Here is a 15,579-nt window from a genome sequence, read left to right as displayed (position 1 = left end):
ATTAGCTGGCATTTCCCTTTTCTGCCTCCCTTTCTTCTCTTATTGGCAGCGTCCGTCTTTTGTGATCACTTCTTCACCTCGTTTCCCTCTCTCTCTCTCTCTCACTCTCTCCGACTGCCTGACCTGCGGGCTCCCAGCAGCTGTCCATATGTCAGCGATGTGTCCAGATGGTGATGTGCTGACCGTAACACTGAGCACATCCTGAGCGGGGTGTGGGGAGGTGGGCGGTGGTGGTTGCGGATGGGACTAGGGGTTGGAGCTGAACGTGCAATCCCACTGTAATCCGCACACCTCCGCCTCCTGACCTGTGGCTTATACACAGCAGGAGGGGCTAGCTGGAGGAGGGGGAGGTTGGTTCAGGCTGGGGCAGGGCCTACGTCGCGCCAGCTGTTCCTCTGAGTTGTCAGATACTGGAGTTAGGCATGTGTATGAGTAGAGCCGACTTAAACAAATATATAACCTCACACATAAACACACATCATCTACATGGACAGCGTTATATTTATTCCCCTTTGATCTGAGGGATGATAAAGAGTGATTTGCATCCGAATGCCCGGCTGTTGCCATCCAGCTAAACAGATTAATATCAACACTCCCATTTTAACTGTCCAGATGGCTGGAAAACGCAACCTCTCTCTCTCTCTCTCTCTCTCTCTGTCTCTCTCTCTCACACACGCACACACACACACACGCACTCACTTAAAGTGCACAGACACAAATGAGTGTCACTAAACATCTGCCAAACACACAGCATCCAGCCCATATTGCCCCTTAAGCCCGAGAGCAGGGTGGGAGGGAGAGGGAGAAATATTTGCAATCTAAGAGTCGGCTGAGGGATATATACAGATTAAGCGCTTGAGACGCCGAGTGTACAGTTGGACTTGGCTTGGTTTGATACATATGGTGTACAGCTGTGCGAAAGCTTTGGTGGAACACTGTCACACTGTAACTGAACAACAACCAGCTCTCAGCAGCGATACATGTGCGTGAGTGCGTGTGTTTACATGCACAATGTGGACGTTGTTGAAAAACAAGTTTGTGTTCCTCGCTAGAAACTTTTCAAACAGGTATGGTCCACAATACTAATGTAATCTTTGAATATAAACTGTTATGACAATTTGTTGTAAACACAGACACAACAATCAGATATCGTAGAATAAATCACATCTTTCTATGTGTTTTGCATGTTTTTACAGTAGGCAATTTTTTTGCCCCTTCATCTGATTTTCAGGGCATTCGGTTCTTTGCCGGGGCATGTTTTCCTGAGCTATGAAGTAATACACTGGCACTGCATATTTAGCCTGGCAAAGCCACCCCACAGTTTTTGCATTACTCATTGTGGTCTGGCGAGGCCATTGATGGACTAGCTGGAGAATGATTAAGTCAGCCGCACAAGCTATCCCTTCAGACATAACGTGGTGTCAAAAATCTGTTTCTGAGTAAAACTGAGTTAAGAAATGAGCGATGTCGTGGCAAAGTTTTTGTAAATGAGGACAGTCATGTGAGCATCAAAACAATTTCTGAGTCATCCAGAGTTTATCTGAAGTAGCTGAATCGATTCTTGGGTGGACATTTGTGGAAAAATGGTGAATGTGGTTGTGGAAATAGAGCTTATGAAATGTTTTGCTGTGCAAGGACATTGCATATTTGTGAATAAACACTGGATTGAACAACAAAGATGCGTTTTGTTGTGTATCATAATATACCACACATCCCACTGCTGGAAAAATGCTGCAGGCCTTAGTCTGTATCCAGACTTTTTAGCTCTTATCCCATGTTCTTAAATTCTGGATATGTCATATGTTTGTCAGCACAGTAGTGTGGTTGGACGCTACTTGTTTTTAATAACTGTCACAAAATACTGTACATATTATAGTCACTATATTAAAAAGTATCTTGGTAAGCCATGCTAAATACTATGTAATATTTTTGATTATTTCAACATTCGGTCATGTTTGACTGACTCCCCTGTCCTCCTCTACAGGACCAAAGACAGCTCAGAGAGAGATGGGTTGCACCCAGAGCACATGGCTAAAAGGCCCTGCACCATCAGCCCCAGTCAACGCTTTAGCCCCAGCACAGGTCTCCCTGCTCATCCGCCTCCCAACGGCCTCACCACGCACCCTCCCAACGGCCTGCCCCACCCACCAAACCCCCAAGTGGGACCCCAACACTATCGCTTAGAAGACATGGCCCTGGCACACCAATACAGAGACGCTTACAGACATAATGAGCACCGTGACGCCCGAGACAGGCACCGGCAGACAGGTAGGACAGCTGCAGTCACGGGGTCAGATACATCTATAGTTATATGGTGTATATGTAAGTGGGGTGTATGCAGAGAACAAAGGCCAGTTGTCAGTCCTGTGTGATAATCCTTATGGCAGTGTGTCTATATAAAGACCACATCCATACATGCCTATATGCTCCAACTGTGGCCACCATATATGACTCCCGCCTGCTTTCCCAAAAGGAAAGAGATGAATTCTCAGCCAAAGTGTCTCACTGATTAGACACGAGGCTACAGCACAGGCACATTAGAGCGTGCCACCAGTCATTTTGTCTGAAATAAACCTTTGATAATTAACTGGATGATTGCAGTAATAAAATACAAAACATTAAAATTAGTACTAAGATGATAATAAAAAAAAGAGAAGGGAAATATCCATCCCAACAACTACAAGAACTGTCATCCACCCCACAGACACAAACTATAAACATGGACATACACATGCAAAGCAACTAATAGTAAGTGAACTGAAATAGCCTTTTAGTCGTGAATCTGAGCAAAGTTTATGCAGCTACCCTCAGATGTTTTGCATCCATTAATAAATGTAAACTGAAAAACTGTGTGTATTTACAAAGAAAGAAATGTGCATACACATTCTTTAGGTCAGATTTATAAAGCGGCAAGTATGCTTGAGTTTGTTTTATAAATCCCAATCATCGTGGAGCTGAGTGCACATACACAAGCTTCAATTCCACCCACGGTTTGCCATAAATAGATGTAGAAACACCTTTAAACATCTGTTTGCATATCGACACGCTCCAACAAAGCACAGCTGTAACTTTTTGTATTGTCCGTATCACTATTTAATCATGTTTCTGCAAAGCGTCAGCATGTTAACATCTCAAACATTATGATTATTGACGGTCAGAAGGATGATCAATGATTGGAACTGACTTTACAAAATGCAACTCAATTCATGATCGAATTAAACAAATATTAACAGGGAGATTATGGCTCAAATATAAATAAAAAGAAAGAAACATTCTAAATAATTCAATTAAAGTTTATAAATGTACCTTTGATTGACATTTCACAGAATGCTGTGCAGCAGGCAAAAATTCTAGCAAGACCAATGTAGTTTGCAAACAACCTGAAAATAATGTTTTATTATAAGATTATATCTCTCACCTTAATGTTACCTTCAGCTATCTTAGCCAAAACCATATGTAAACTTGGTCAAAAGGATGCGTGAGGTATGCATGGTTTTTGTGTGTATGTATTGTTTATAAGTCTTGTCCCTGCATATTATTTTAAGTAAAGGGTAAAAAAGCATCACCTGACCTACCTGTTCACAGGGAGTTAAGTATCCATCCTGGACTAGAGGAGTATTTTGCTGCTTGGAGTCAGTCATACAGTGTACCTACTGTATATGTGCTGAATCTGGACCATCTGTTTGTCTTTTAGCAGTGCATGGAGCCCGCCAAGAAGAGGTGATCGACCACCGTCTTACAGATCGAGAGTGGGCAGAGGAATGGAAGCACCTAGATAATGTACGTATAAGCATGGTGGCCATGTTTATGCAAGAAATTAGTAAAAGGTGACAAATGAATTACCTAAAAATTTGTTTTAAACAAGAGAGGAGGATTATTAGAAAATTATATATATGTATATAATTTTTTAGCACTTTTTTAATGTAATTTTCTTGTTTGTTTTCATGTTTTATTTTTTTGTGTGCTTATTTTCAGGTTATTCTCTTGTAACTTTTTCTTTTCTTTTTTTTTGCCAATTTTTGGGCCATGTCTTGTTAAGTTGATGTTGCCGTCTCCCCGTGTTTTTGAAAGAAATCAAATCAATTTGCTAAGGTTTTATAGGGTTAATGTCAACCAGCTATTCATTCATAAACATCATGAAGCGGTGAAAAAAAAGACCTAAGATGCCAACAGGCTATTAATGTTAATGTTAGCAGGACAGGAACTGCTGACGGACAGAAAAGCTTCTGCCCCATCTGAGTGTGCATTTGACGGACAGCTGACCATAGAAGGGCTGTGTCAGTGTGGTGAATTAACAACAGACAGACACCTATCAGGCTTCCTGGCATCCAACTCCATGAAGACAAAATCATGTTCAATAGACACACACACACAAACACAAACACACAAACAGAAACAGGGCCCCAGATGGAGCTCAGGACCCAGCAGAGCGCAGCTCCAGCTGGGGAGAGCAGCTGAGACAAGAGCTGCAGTCATGGAGAGAACCGGCCAGGCCTGGACCCCTGCCAAATTAGAAACACTTCACTGAAATAAATATAGCTAACTCAGAGGGGAGGGAGGGAGCGGAGAGAGACAGAGGAAAGGAGGCAGACACACAGAGAGGGAAAGATGAATGGGAATAATGATATGGATTGAATGTCAGCCATGCTAAACCCATTTAGCAGGCCAGGCCGGGTCTGGAAAACACAGGGCACCGTGGAAAAAAAGTGACACTGTTTACAACGGAGGGGGGGAAGGAGAGAAAAGAGAGGAAATCTGTTGAGTTGGCAGGGAACGGAGCAGAAGGGTGGAAGGAATTGGCTCAACTTTTTCATCAGCAGTCCAGCTGTTACATTATCGTTGTTGTAATGCTCTTAGACATTGAAATTCACTGACGAGCACACAATCCATGAACAGATAGCAGAGACGGGAATCACAGACAAACAAGCGTGTCTGCTAGGTGGTATGTGTTTTGTGACGGATTAAAATAGTGTCTAGATTTACAGCTTTATTTACTCCAGAATGAACTCTTTCCTTTTAAAGTGGCTTTGTTGCTATGACCCGTGGAGTTGTTTATAAATGTATCAAAACTCTACTACATGATGAAGTTTTAGCTGTTTTCCTTTAGTTCTGGGTATGTGTTTGGGAGATAGATTTGCATTTTTGTAGAGCACTATTGAACTTCTTCTGTTAACCCTTTGAAAGCTGGTGCAACATCACTTTTCTTACACTGCTTTCAGACACCGTTCACAATTATTTAAGCCTTTGAGTTCATTGTTGTTGTTTTTTGGGGGTTTTTTTTAAATGGGAAACAAGGCAGTGAGGCAAATGGCAAGACATTAGTTGATTTAGAAAATAATTTCAAAAGGTTATTGGAAAATGTCTATGAGAAAAAGAAAACAGAAAAACTAGACAAAAGCTATACTTATAATTTTCATGATTAAATATTTAACATTATGTTACAGAATTATTATACATTTTAGGCATCTTTTCCAGCTCATATCCTTGTTTTAATCAGGTTTGTTGTTGTTGCTTTGTAAATTTTTTTAATCTAATTTTTAGGTAATTTTCTTGTACTTTTTACTCAGTTTTGGGGGGTAATTTCTTCTTAAACTGCGCATTGCCTTCTATTTGATGTTTTTGAAGGAAATCAAGGCAATTTGCTCAGGGTTCAAGGGTCTAATTTATCACGATAAGTAAATGTTCTAATTCCTCCTCGATCCTGTCCCGCTGCAGCTCCTGAACTGCATAATGGACATGGTGGAGAAGACGCGCCGCTCTCTGACGGTGCTGCGCCGCTGCCAGGAGGCCGACCGCGAGGAGATGAATCACTGGATTCGGCGCTACAGCGACGTGGAGGAGATGAAAAAAGGTGGGAGCAACGGACAGCACTGCCTTCCTCCTCCTCCTCCTCCTCCTCTTCCTCCTCCTACTCCTCTCCACAACTCCTCCTCCAACACAGCTAGCAGCAGCGAGTCACTGCCCATAGGAACTTCCTCGGCTGCTGAAAGGCAGACAGGCAGACAGACAGGTAGACGAACACACACAGGGTCTGAATGGCAAAGCAAAACACTCACAGCAAGGTAGGGCTTATTTAAAGTGCTGAAAATTCCTCAAAAAAATATCTCAATTAAGACATAAAAAGTCAGTTAGGTTATCATATTTTCTGAAAATTTCACAATTTTTAGCTCATACATATCTAGTTGCATCATCCGGGAACCAGCTGATTGCATCCTAATGCTGCCGGCATGTTCATTCATAATTAAGATTTGTATTCACTTCTTACTGTCTTAGTCCCATTCCTTCTGAGAAATGGTTGAAAAAGTTGTTGACAGCTCATTCACTGATGTTGCCACACACATCTCTATAAACAGATATTTGCAGAAACTGTAGGCAATCGGACAAGGTTTGGTTTTGGAAGCATTCTGGTTTCCGTGTGTAGTCTGAGTAGTATCAACCAATCCCATTTGAGTGGCAGGTAAACAGCCTGTGTAGAGAGGTGGAACACACTGGCCGAAATGCCAAAAACCCATCAGCTTTATTCTAAAAATGAGTTAGATTTATATTACCTTTTTGTATCTGCATTCAAATTCAGATATCTGTTCATAAAGATTAGCTGAAATGAGCACGTAAGAGGAAGTCAAAAGTTTAATTACTTTAGATTCAACTTGACAAAATCAAAAATAGTTTTGCAACTGGACTTTGACTTTAACACCAATGACTCCTGACTTCACTTGGATTTAAGCAATTTGACTTGAAAATAATTGACACCTTTCCTCAAGACCAGAGATTAAAAAGTGTGTAATTTATGAAGTGTGCCACAAATTAATTAATTTCCTGAATCAACTAATGCTGTTTATTCCCAAAAAGTCAAATCTTAAATCCTCAGATGATCCACTTTGTTGAACCAGTCAGACAGCATACAGTCAAATCACAGAAGAGAAACATGAAAAACTGAAGTTTTGTTGCTGAGCACCAGTAGGGAAAAAAATGACATCAAAGATAACTGCATACAAAAACTATGCGGCAGTCAACAAAATAGAATTGTACTATGCAAAACATGTGGGTCAAAAATTACAGATGGAGATGCAATCATAATTTTTGAAAATTGAATGTATTATTACTCTGATGCTATTGCTCTGATTCAGGACTTATGATAATAGCTTTGTTTATATAGCACCTTTATAAACAGAGTTCACAAAGTGCTTTGAAAAACAAAGCAAAGCTGAGGCAAGATACCTCAAAGGCAATATAAGACAGAAGCCAAACAATAATGCTGAACTAAGGCCAGACAGAAATTAAGGTACAATTAAACAAAAGATCAGACGCAAGAACACTTTAAAAAATGACAGATGATAATGAGGTAGAGATAAAGATTTTTTTTTTTAATTAATACATACGTATACTTGTCTGTGTTGAGTTGGAAGTAACTTGTAACTTGCAAAACAATGACTTGTTCCCACCTCTGGTGTGTTACTGAGTGTGTGCCTGCTTGTGTGTTACAGAGATCCACAGAGACTTCTTACACAGGCCTCCCTCAGGATACCTGCCAGAAGAAATCTGGAGGAAAGCTGGTAAGACCCAGGCATCCTCTTCTCTCTATTGTCTTCATGATTGACCTCACACAGACTAACACAACACACATACACACACATCATCAGTCTTCACGGCCCTCACCCTGGCCACAGAGACAGACAGAGCAGAGGCCTTACAGCCGCAGGTTCATCAGGGCAGAGGATTGGAGGCCCTCTGTGTCATTAGGGCTAAATGCCCTCCATCTGTCACCACTATGAAAGGCCACTGCAGTTAAAGCTGCAGTGAAAATGCAGTCACCTGGCCCAAGGCAGGCCGCAGCAGCACAGGTCGGAGCTTAACTGGCCTCCATTGACCTGACAAACACACACTCTCAAGATTTTATACCTTTTTTCATTGCGATTGTTTTCTAGCCTCATGCACAGTACACAAACTTATTACTGAAGTGAATCAAATACATACATTTAGACAAAAGAATCTCTTTTATTTTGGCTCAGTGTGTGGCCAAAGGGAAGCAGGTGGGAGTGTTGCATGGCATGGGCCTTCTTGTATACTGCATGTTAGATAAAGCCCATCCCAGGAGTCATCTGGCTCCGCCCTTGTTCCGCCCCAGTCCCAGCACTATTATGTTGCAGTCATAGTCCAATACCCTGCGGAGGAAAGATGCTGCTGCTGTCGGCAAAACACTGTACTGCATTTTCACCAGCAGGAAAAAAAGCTCTTTTAATTGCAGTTGTTTTTCATACAGGTACTACAAGCATCCCGCTCTCCCCAGCACTAAAGCACCTCCAAAACAGGCAGGGTGAGTAACATATCTCACTCCCAACATCTCACCTCTAATACGTGTGTCTATATGTGTGTGTGTGTGTGTGTGTGTCACCTCTGTTTCAGCAGCCAGGTACTCTGCCTGATGTAGCTGCAGCACCTCTTGCCTTTAATTAAAACCAGACACGTATTCTCTGGTCTGGTTCAGGTTGAGAGACTGCAGTGCTTTTGAAAAAATAAGATCTGAAGTGTGAAAAAGCAGACAGAAATAACACGTCTCAGGGACTTGCCAAATCCCTGTGGAATTAAAACGTTAATATTGCTGTCCCCGTGTTTTCCATTAAGTGCTAATTGCCCCAGCATCTGCTATGCAGTCTCCTTGATAAGAATTAATTAAATTTGCAAACTAATCTTAGTGGTGCATGCATTAGGCCAGATAATTGAGAAGCTCGGGATAATGCAGATAGTGTTTTGCAAAGGAGAGAAGAAAGAGGAGGAGGAGGAGGGATGTAAGAAGAAGAAGAAAAAATAGCTGAAATGAAGGATAAAGGTAGAGGAGGTTGAAGCAAAGCATTAAGGCATGTGTCTGAGTGTGACTTTATGTTGACAGGATTGACAGAATGCTAACTTTTTAGCATATTAGCACGAGAATTAAGCTCAGACTTGCACACACAGACACAGCCATGTGCATAAACACAGCAAAGCGCTGGATAAGGTTCCCGCCCGTTGCCTATCTTTTTGCACAGTAGTTTGAAACAAGTGGAGTGGAGCGGGGAGGAAAAGTGACAGTTATTTATGAGTTCTTTCTCAAACAAACATTGACCGGAGGAAGCAGGGAGCAGTAGAGAGAGCCAAATCACTTCCTACCTGGTTGGCCTGACACACCCGAGAGCCTCTTGTCATTTAGTGCATCTACTTGGCACATCTGGAGGAGTCGGAGAACGAGGGAAAAATACACATTCATCTTTAAAAATGTTTCTGTGTTTGAAGGCAGAAGAAAATAATCTTTTAGAGGAACTGATTAGCATTTGCTTAATAAAAAGTGTATATCTGGAAACCTCAGGTGTTTAACCCTTTGAAACCTGGAACGACATACATTTTCTTGTGCTGCGTTCAGGTGCCCTTCACATGCATTGAACCTGGAGTGAATTGGTTTGATTTTTTTTTTAAAAACACGCTAAAAAGACAATGAGCTACTTGGCAAGAAATGTCCCATAAATTACAAGAAATTAGTAAAGAAAATTACCTGAAAATTAGTTTTAACAGAGAAGAGAGGGATACATTATTGGAGGATAATAATACAAATAGCATAAAATCCAGAAAACTATATTATAAATATATACTGTAAATATTTCAGGTAGTTTTTTTTTGGAACTTGGAACATCTTCCTATGTTTTTGAAAGAAGCCAATTCAGATTTCAAAGGGTTAAAGATCTACGAGAACTCATGTAAAGTACATTTGTTGTGCACCGTGAGGCCAATAATGAAAGATGGCAAAATGTAATCACTCCTGCCTCTCACTGAGAGGAGACTGCGGGAAGTTTCTATTTTAGACTGCCATCTGGAAAGGAGTCTACACACCTGCCTGTTGTAAAAACACAGCCTCCTCACTCATACAGTTCAGCTTCTGCTGCAAGAACACAAGGCCCCATGATAAAATCTACATGGTAGGAAGCCCTGCAGTGGGGATATGCATGCCCACCGGTGGGAAAATTATTCATTCTTCTCTGTAAACTAACAAATTCTATTAAAATGATTCTTATGACAAGATGACAGTCATGCAAACAGGGAATCCCTGGATGTTGTTTGAACAGCCAAGTCAGTGACAAAACTTTGGAGACATCTGCTGTTGTCAGCGCTGGGAATTATTGTGGCCAGACGTGTTTGAATTAATTATTGAAGTCTGGCTGTTTCCCTTTTCTGACAGAAAGTTTTAAATCTTGGATGATGTACATCTGTTCGCTGAGATGCAACAAGATGGCAGCTTAAAGAGCCTCAATAAAGGATGACAGAGCAGGCAGGATGGGACGATGGTCACAAGCTCTAACACCTCTCTCTTCTTCTCCCTCTCAGAGGAGGCAGTGAATGAGGTGAAGCGACAGGCGATGTCAGAGCTGCAGAAGGCGGTGTCGGATGCTGAGAGGAAAGCTCACGAGATGATTTCAGCCGAACGCTCTAAAATGGAGAGGGCGCTGGCCGAAGCAAAGCGGCAAGCCTCTGAGGACGCACTAACAGTCATTAACCAGCAGGAGGACTCCAGTGAAGTGAGTACCACAGACCCCTCACTCACATTTCACCTCATTCTCATCTCACTTGTTCTCTAATTTCTCACTTGTTCTCTAATTTCTCACTCGCTCTAAAATGCTACTTTGCTACATCCATTACCCCTCACGTTGTTCCCCTCATACTCTTAAGTCAGTGCTTCCCAATACTTTTGAAGGGACTCCTTTCCTATCATTACGTTCACTGACGACCCCTGACTAAGTGACATAGTGTATGGCCATACAGAAAAACAGATAAACTCAACAATTACCCCAAAAAGTGAATGCGACAAAAACAGGAAGTTGATGTGGATGAATTCAGAGCAGATTATTTCCTGTGAATATTGCATCAGGGATGAGTTTTCCTGAGGTTTTTATATGATTCTGTCTCTTTGTGTTTTTTTTGTCCTGTCCTTTTGTTATTTCTTACAATCATATATACTCAGTAGGTTTCACTTTTGATAAATTCAGTGTTTTCTTCTCTCTGACTATTTTTTAAGCTCTTCTTTAGCTCTTGTTATAACCAGTTTTGGATAAAGTACCTGAATGACATATTTGAGTAGAAATTTTTTTACCAGAAAATTACTTTGGTAGAATTTAAAGTCACCAAGTAGTAGAATGTAGTTTATTTCTTTGTAATATACACCACCTTAAAAATGAAGCATACATTACACCAGAAGGAAAACATCCTTTTTTGGAACTAATTGGATTTAAAGAACAAATCCAGTTTTTCTGTCACTCCCATTCCTTCATTCATCCATCCATCCCCTCCTCTCTTCCTCTCCTCTTTCCCTGTTATTGTAGGAAATAACTAAAATGCTCAGGGGGAATATAGAAGAGCAGAAGTTGACAGAAATATATAAACTATAAATGTAAAAAGTTAAGTGCAGATACTCTCCAAAAAAATAAATTAAGTACTAAAACTAAGTACAGAGTATTATTACTTTGTTAAATCCATACTGTCTTAACGTAGGACAAGTCTGTTTATTTATGAATATAGCTTGTGTTTAATATTCACCGTGCCCTTATCCTGTCAGATTTTTTAGTTTATAGTTTAGAGTAATAATTTTAACTTTTTAATAACAACTTCATTTAGTTTATTCACAAAAATACATAAATACTCAGATAGGCCTATTGTATACAATTTTCAATTATTATCAATTTATCAAGTTTTTTTTTTTTTTACACTCGTTATAATCAAGAAGGCCTTGCGACCCCATGTGAAGCTTTGGCGACCCCTGGAGGGCCTCAGGACCTCCAGGCTGGGAATCGCCACTCTAAGTTATCCCATGTTGTGTAATCCACACAGCTGGCTGCTCTTGGTTTGCTGCTGCACCATGTTGTCATCATTATTGCAGAAGCAGTCCAGTTGTCTGTGTAAATAAAAGCAGACAGACCCAGATGGTTGGAGCAGAGTGCCAGGCTGAGGCCATTACGGAGCAGTTGACCACCACCTGCTGGTTACACAAACCAGTGGCGTTGGACCAAGACCTAAAAGCCTTAAAAATGAAATCCCCATGCAAAGAGAGAGAGAGAAAAAGAGGATCTGACAGATAAACTTTATCGTAAAATGAATGATTTTAGCTTTAAGCATAAGTGAAATCTATGCGCTTTCCTGGGACAAAAAAGAGACTTATTTTTATCGACGCACTCTCTCCCCACTGTCTCACCAGAGCTGCTGGAACTGCGGGAGGAAAGCCAGTGAGACGTGCAGCGGCTGCAACACGGCTCGCTACTGCGGCTCCTTCTGCCAACACAAAGACTGGGAGAAGCACCACCATGTCTGTGGTCAAGGCCTGCAGGGGATGCCAGGGGGCAGCAGCGTTCCCCTGGGCACCCCCTCCTCCTCCTCCACCTCCTCAGCGTCCTCCAGTGCGCCCCCCACCCACTCGGAGAGCACTCCTCCAGGAGCCCTGTCCTTGGCGGGCCAGAGCAGTCTTGCGGGAGGGGCTGGCAGCGGCAGCGGAAGTGTCTCTGCCAGCCCCAAGGAGAGCAGTTCCAGCAGTGCCTCTCGCTCCACAACTCCAGCTACCCCCGCCCTACTGGATGCCACCTCTCGCTGACGTCTGACCCTCGTCCCCTCCCTGCATACTGATGCGACGGTGCCCACACTCCACACAAAACCAAACTGAGGAATCTTCATCGCACACTGCTCCCTTTCCTCCTCCCCCACCTTAGTCCTTATTTCCCTCTTATCCTACACTCTTCTGAAAATCCTCTCACTACCTGACGATAGACTGCTTTTCTCAGCTTGTCACCTTCCCCTAAAAAAACACTTTTTCTGTCTTTTTCTCTTTCACAACCACAAAGATTCCAGCCTGGGGTTCAGTGTAGTGGAAAGCATGAAAAGCGTCTCCTATCTCTGTGTGAAGTCACAGAAACATATCGGATGTGTTTGCTGAAAACATGACTTGAAAATGTGACAAAGATGTGTCCTCAGTAATGTAAGCACGTTAAATACTGTCCGCCTAAGGACACAAGACAAGGGCTGTGGTGAGGCAACATTGATGGAGGGATGACTAGGCTGATTAGCACTTGGATTGGATTGCCCTTTAATTTAGCACCGATGAGAGAACAGCACCCAGCCCTGAGATGTGCATTACCAGTGCAGACAGTTCACTGATGTGGCACTTATTCTCCAGTGTCCTAACAGAGACGGGCAAGGACAAAATACCTTTTTTTCAAATGGATGAGGGAAGGGGAAAAACCTGTGATGCGATTAATTCCTCAGAAACCCAGCTTAGTATTTATTAAATGTTTCTTTCTGGCTTTAAGGGAAAATAAAGAAAAGTCCAAATATTCTAAATAAAGAATAGTAGTGCTGATGCTGATAATAAAATGATATGAAATAAATTAATTTTAAACTGCTAACTACCTTGCTAGCGAGCCAAGAAAATCTACACCGGACTCACCTCTCTGCACCATTGTGAACCCAAATGAATTCAAAGATGAAAAATATCATGATCCAAACCTTTGTATTACACTGCCAAAGTGAGTAAGTAAGCGATAAGGAGAAGCATCTTATAACCAAACGCAAAGCAACATCACCTCCTCAGCAGATAAGCCAGCCCTGGGAGGACCAGGCTGCAGAGACGCTGCAGAACGGGACCCAGAGGTAGTCAGATGTTTAGAGAAAAAACTGATCTGCAGCTGCCTCCTGCAGTCTGGACAAGCGATTCCTCAGTGATGGCCCAGACTAGTGAATATGGACAATGCTGTGAACTTGCCTACAAGAAAGACTTAATGAAAATGGATGGAAACCCTGCCACAGTGTGATTTTTTTGTGAATGGTAACAGAGAGGATAAAAGAGGAAAAGGGAAAAGCCTCAAAGAAGATATGACATGGCAACGGAGCTGCCAAAAACCTCAAAAACAAGCTTGAAAACATTGTCCGAGAACGCGTTGCGTACAACAGAGACGTATGAGAAGATTGTTTGTAAGTCGTTTTTTTAAAGCTCCACAAGCGAGGAGATATTTCAAGGAATTGCTTTTACCTTTACATTCACTCCCTCCTTTTCCAAAGCATGATAAACAGATGAAAGAGCCTAGTAAAGGGCGGTGTAGACTTGGTTCTCCTCTCTCTTTCTACCTCCCCTCACCCCACACCTCCCTTCTACGCTCTTCCCCCGACTACTTGACTCAAGTCTGCCCCTTAAACCCCAGCCTGCTTTGGACAGAGCCTCGGAGCAGTCACGTGGGAAGGGTTCGAACCTGCTTGTAGATATTGTTCCTCTTTTCAAATTTCAATAATGTCTCTTGTCGCTGATGTCCACATGTGCTGCCCTTGTGTATATTCAGAAAGACGGACTTTGTTTTTGTTTTTTTTTTTCATTTTCCTCCTTTAAGTTTGGGCTGAGCAGTGAAGTCAGAGCACTTGCTTATGAGAGGAAGCCCCACATTGTACTTATTGTTTGATTTGTTGTATCTATATTAATGAGATGAAACCCCTCTTGTAGAATATTTTGTATTGCTCGCATTGTAAGACAGTGAGAGGACGGAGGTGCAATATGAAGAGAATTCAGCTACTGAATGGAACCTCAGCAACTGCCCATAGGGTGTCATATAATATAGATACATATAAATATATTTAAAGTAACATCAGTAACTTAATGTGAATGTACATAGTATTTAAAGAGGTCCAAAAATGTGTTTGCCAAATAACAGAAACCTTTAAAGTTTAATGTCCAGAATATGATTTTCTCACAGTACATTTAGTTCTCAAATTTAGCCATTTTTTCTTTTTTTTTTCTTTCTCTCTCTCTCATACAAGTTTTCAATTTTCACTCAAATCAAAGTGTCATGTGACCCTGAGTGGAGGAGACTGTTGGTAACAGAGGTAAAGTGGTTTCATGCGTCACCATGCATGCAGCTGAAAAAATGGATGAAAACAGATTAAGGGTGGATAGACACTACAAGACTTGCATAGCATTTTCTATATTAATTAATTAATCAATCAATTAGGCCTTAATTTACAATATTTGAAAAACCAACATTGTACTGCACTAAGACAAAAACTATTGACAAGTAATACAATGTTTATGTTTCACTTAAGTCTTCTCAATTTGAACGAGATGCAGCAGTTAGGACTAAATGTTGTCATGCTTCATTCACCCCAGGTCAGTTTACATCCTACAGGAGGCACCTCAACAGTGTGTATTGACAAAAATCAGCCTGAATATACAAATTTGGCTTATTCACACCAAATTTAGGAACTATCAAACTTGATCACGTCAAAGGGTTTGTTTCCACCACTTTAGGGACCCCTCTCTCTCTTGGTCTTCATCAGCCTGTGTGTGTGTGTGTGCGTGTGTGTGTGTGTGTGTGTGTGTGTGTGTGTGTGTGTGTGTGTGTTACGAGTGTTATGAGTGTACACCTCCCCCCGCTCTCACGGAGAGTGTTATGAGTGCCCCCCCCCCCCCTCCCCCCAAAGGTGCAGGACAAGCCATTACTGCAAGATTAAGTGATATGCCAGTGTTAAGCTACAGTAAACCACAAAGCTAATTTTGATACCCAATCTTTGAAATGTTTTTTTTAAAACTAA

At 41.7% G+C, this 15,579-nt stretch overlaps 1 protein-coding gene across 5 annotated transcripts in view; it reads left to right on the top strand.

Annotated features, from left to right (window-relative positions):
* Nucleotides 1-15,369, top strand: part of cbfa2t3 (CBFA2/RUNX1 partner transcriptional co-repressor 3) — a 48,113-nt gene extending 32,744 nt beyond the window's left edge. For 3 of the 5 annotated variants that reach the window (XM_042493442.1, XM_042493468.1, XM_042493477.1), the window contains exons 6-12: nucleotides 1,985-2,268; nucleotides 3,695-3,780; nucleotides 5,716-6,010; nucleotides 7,485-7,553; nucleotides 8,246-8,314; nucleotides 10,351-10,541; nucleotides 12,212-15,369. In XM_042493442.1, the coding sequence (XP_042349376.1) occupies nucleotides 1,985-2,268; nucleotides 3,695-3,780; nucleotides 5,716-6,010; nucleotides 7,485-7,553; nucleotides 8,246-8,314; nucleotides 10,351-10,541; nucleotides 12,212-12,601 (1,384 nt within the window). In that variant the 3' untranslated portion in view covers nucleotides 12,602-15,369. The remainder of the gene's footprint in view (nucleotides 1-1,984; nucleotides 2,269-3,694; nucleotides 3,781-5,715; nucleotides 6,011-7,484; nucleotides 7,554-8,245; nucleotides 8,315-10,350; nucleotides 10,542-12,211) is intronic. The other 2 variants (XM_042493451.1, XM_042493459.1) reach the window with 2 other exon arrangements.
* Nucleotides 15,370-15,579: the final 210 nt, after the last annotated feature.

The sequence above is a fragment of the Plectropomus leopardus genome, chromosome 1, assembly GCF_008729295.1.
Source record: "Plectropomus leopardus isolate mb chromosome 1, YSFRI_Pleo_2.0, whole genome shotgun sequence".
Classification (NCBI taxonomy): domain Eukaryota; kingdom Metazoa; phylum Chordata; class Actinopteri; order Perciformes; family Serranidae; genus Plectropomus; species Plectropomus leopardus.
The sequence above is the reverse complement of the archived record's forward strand: the minus strand, read 5'-3'. Positions and strand labels throughout refer to the sequence as shown.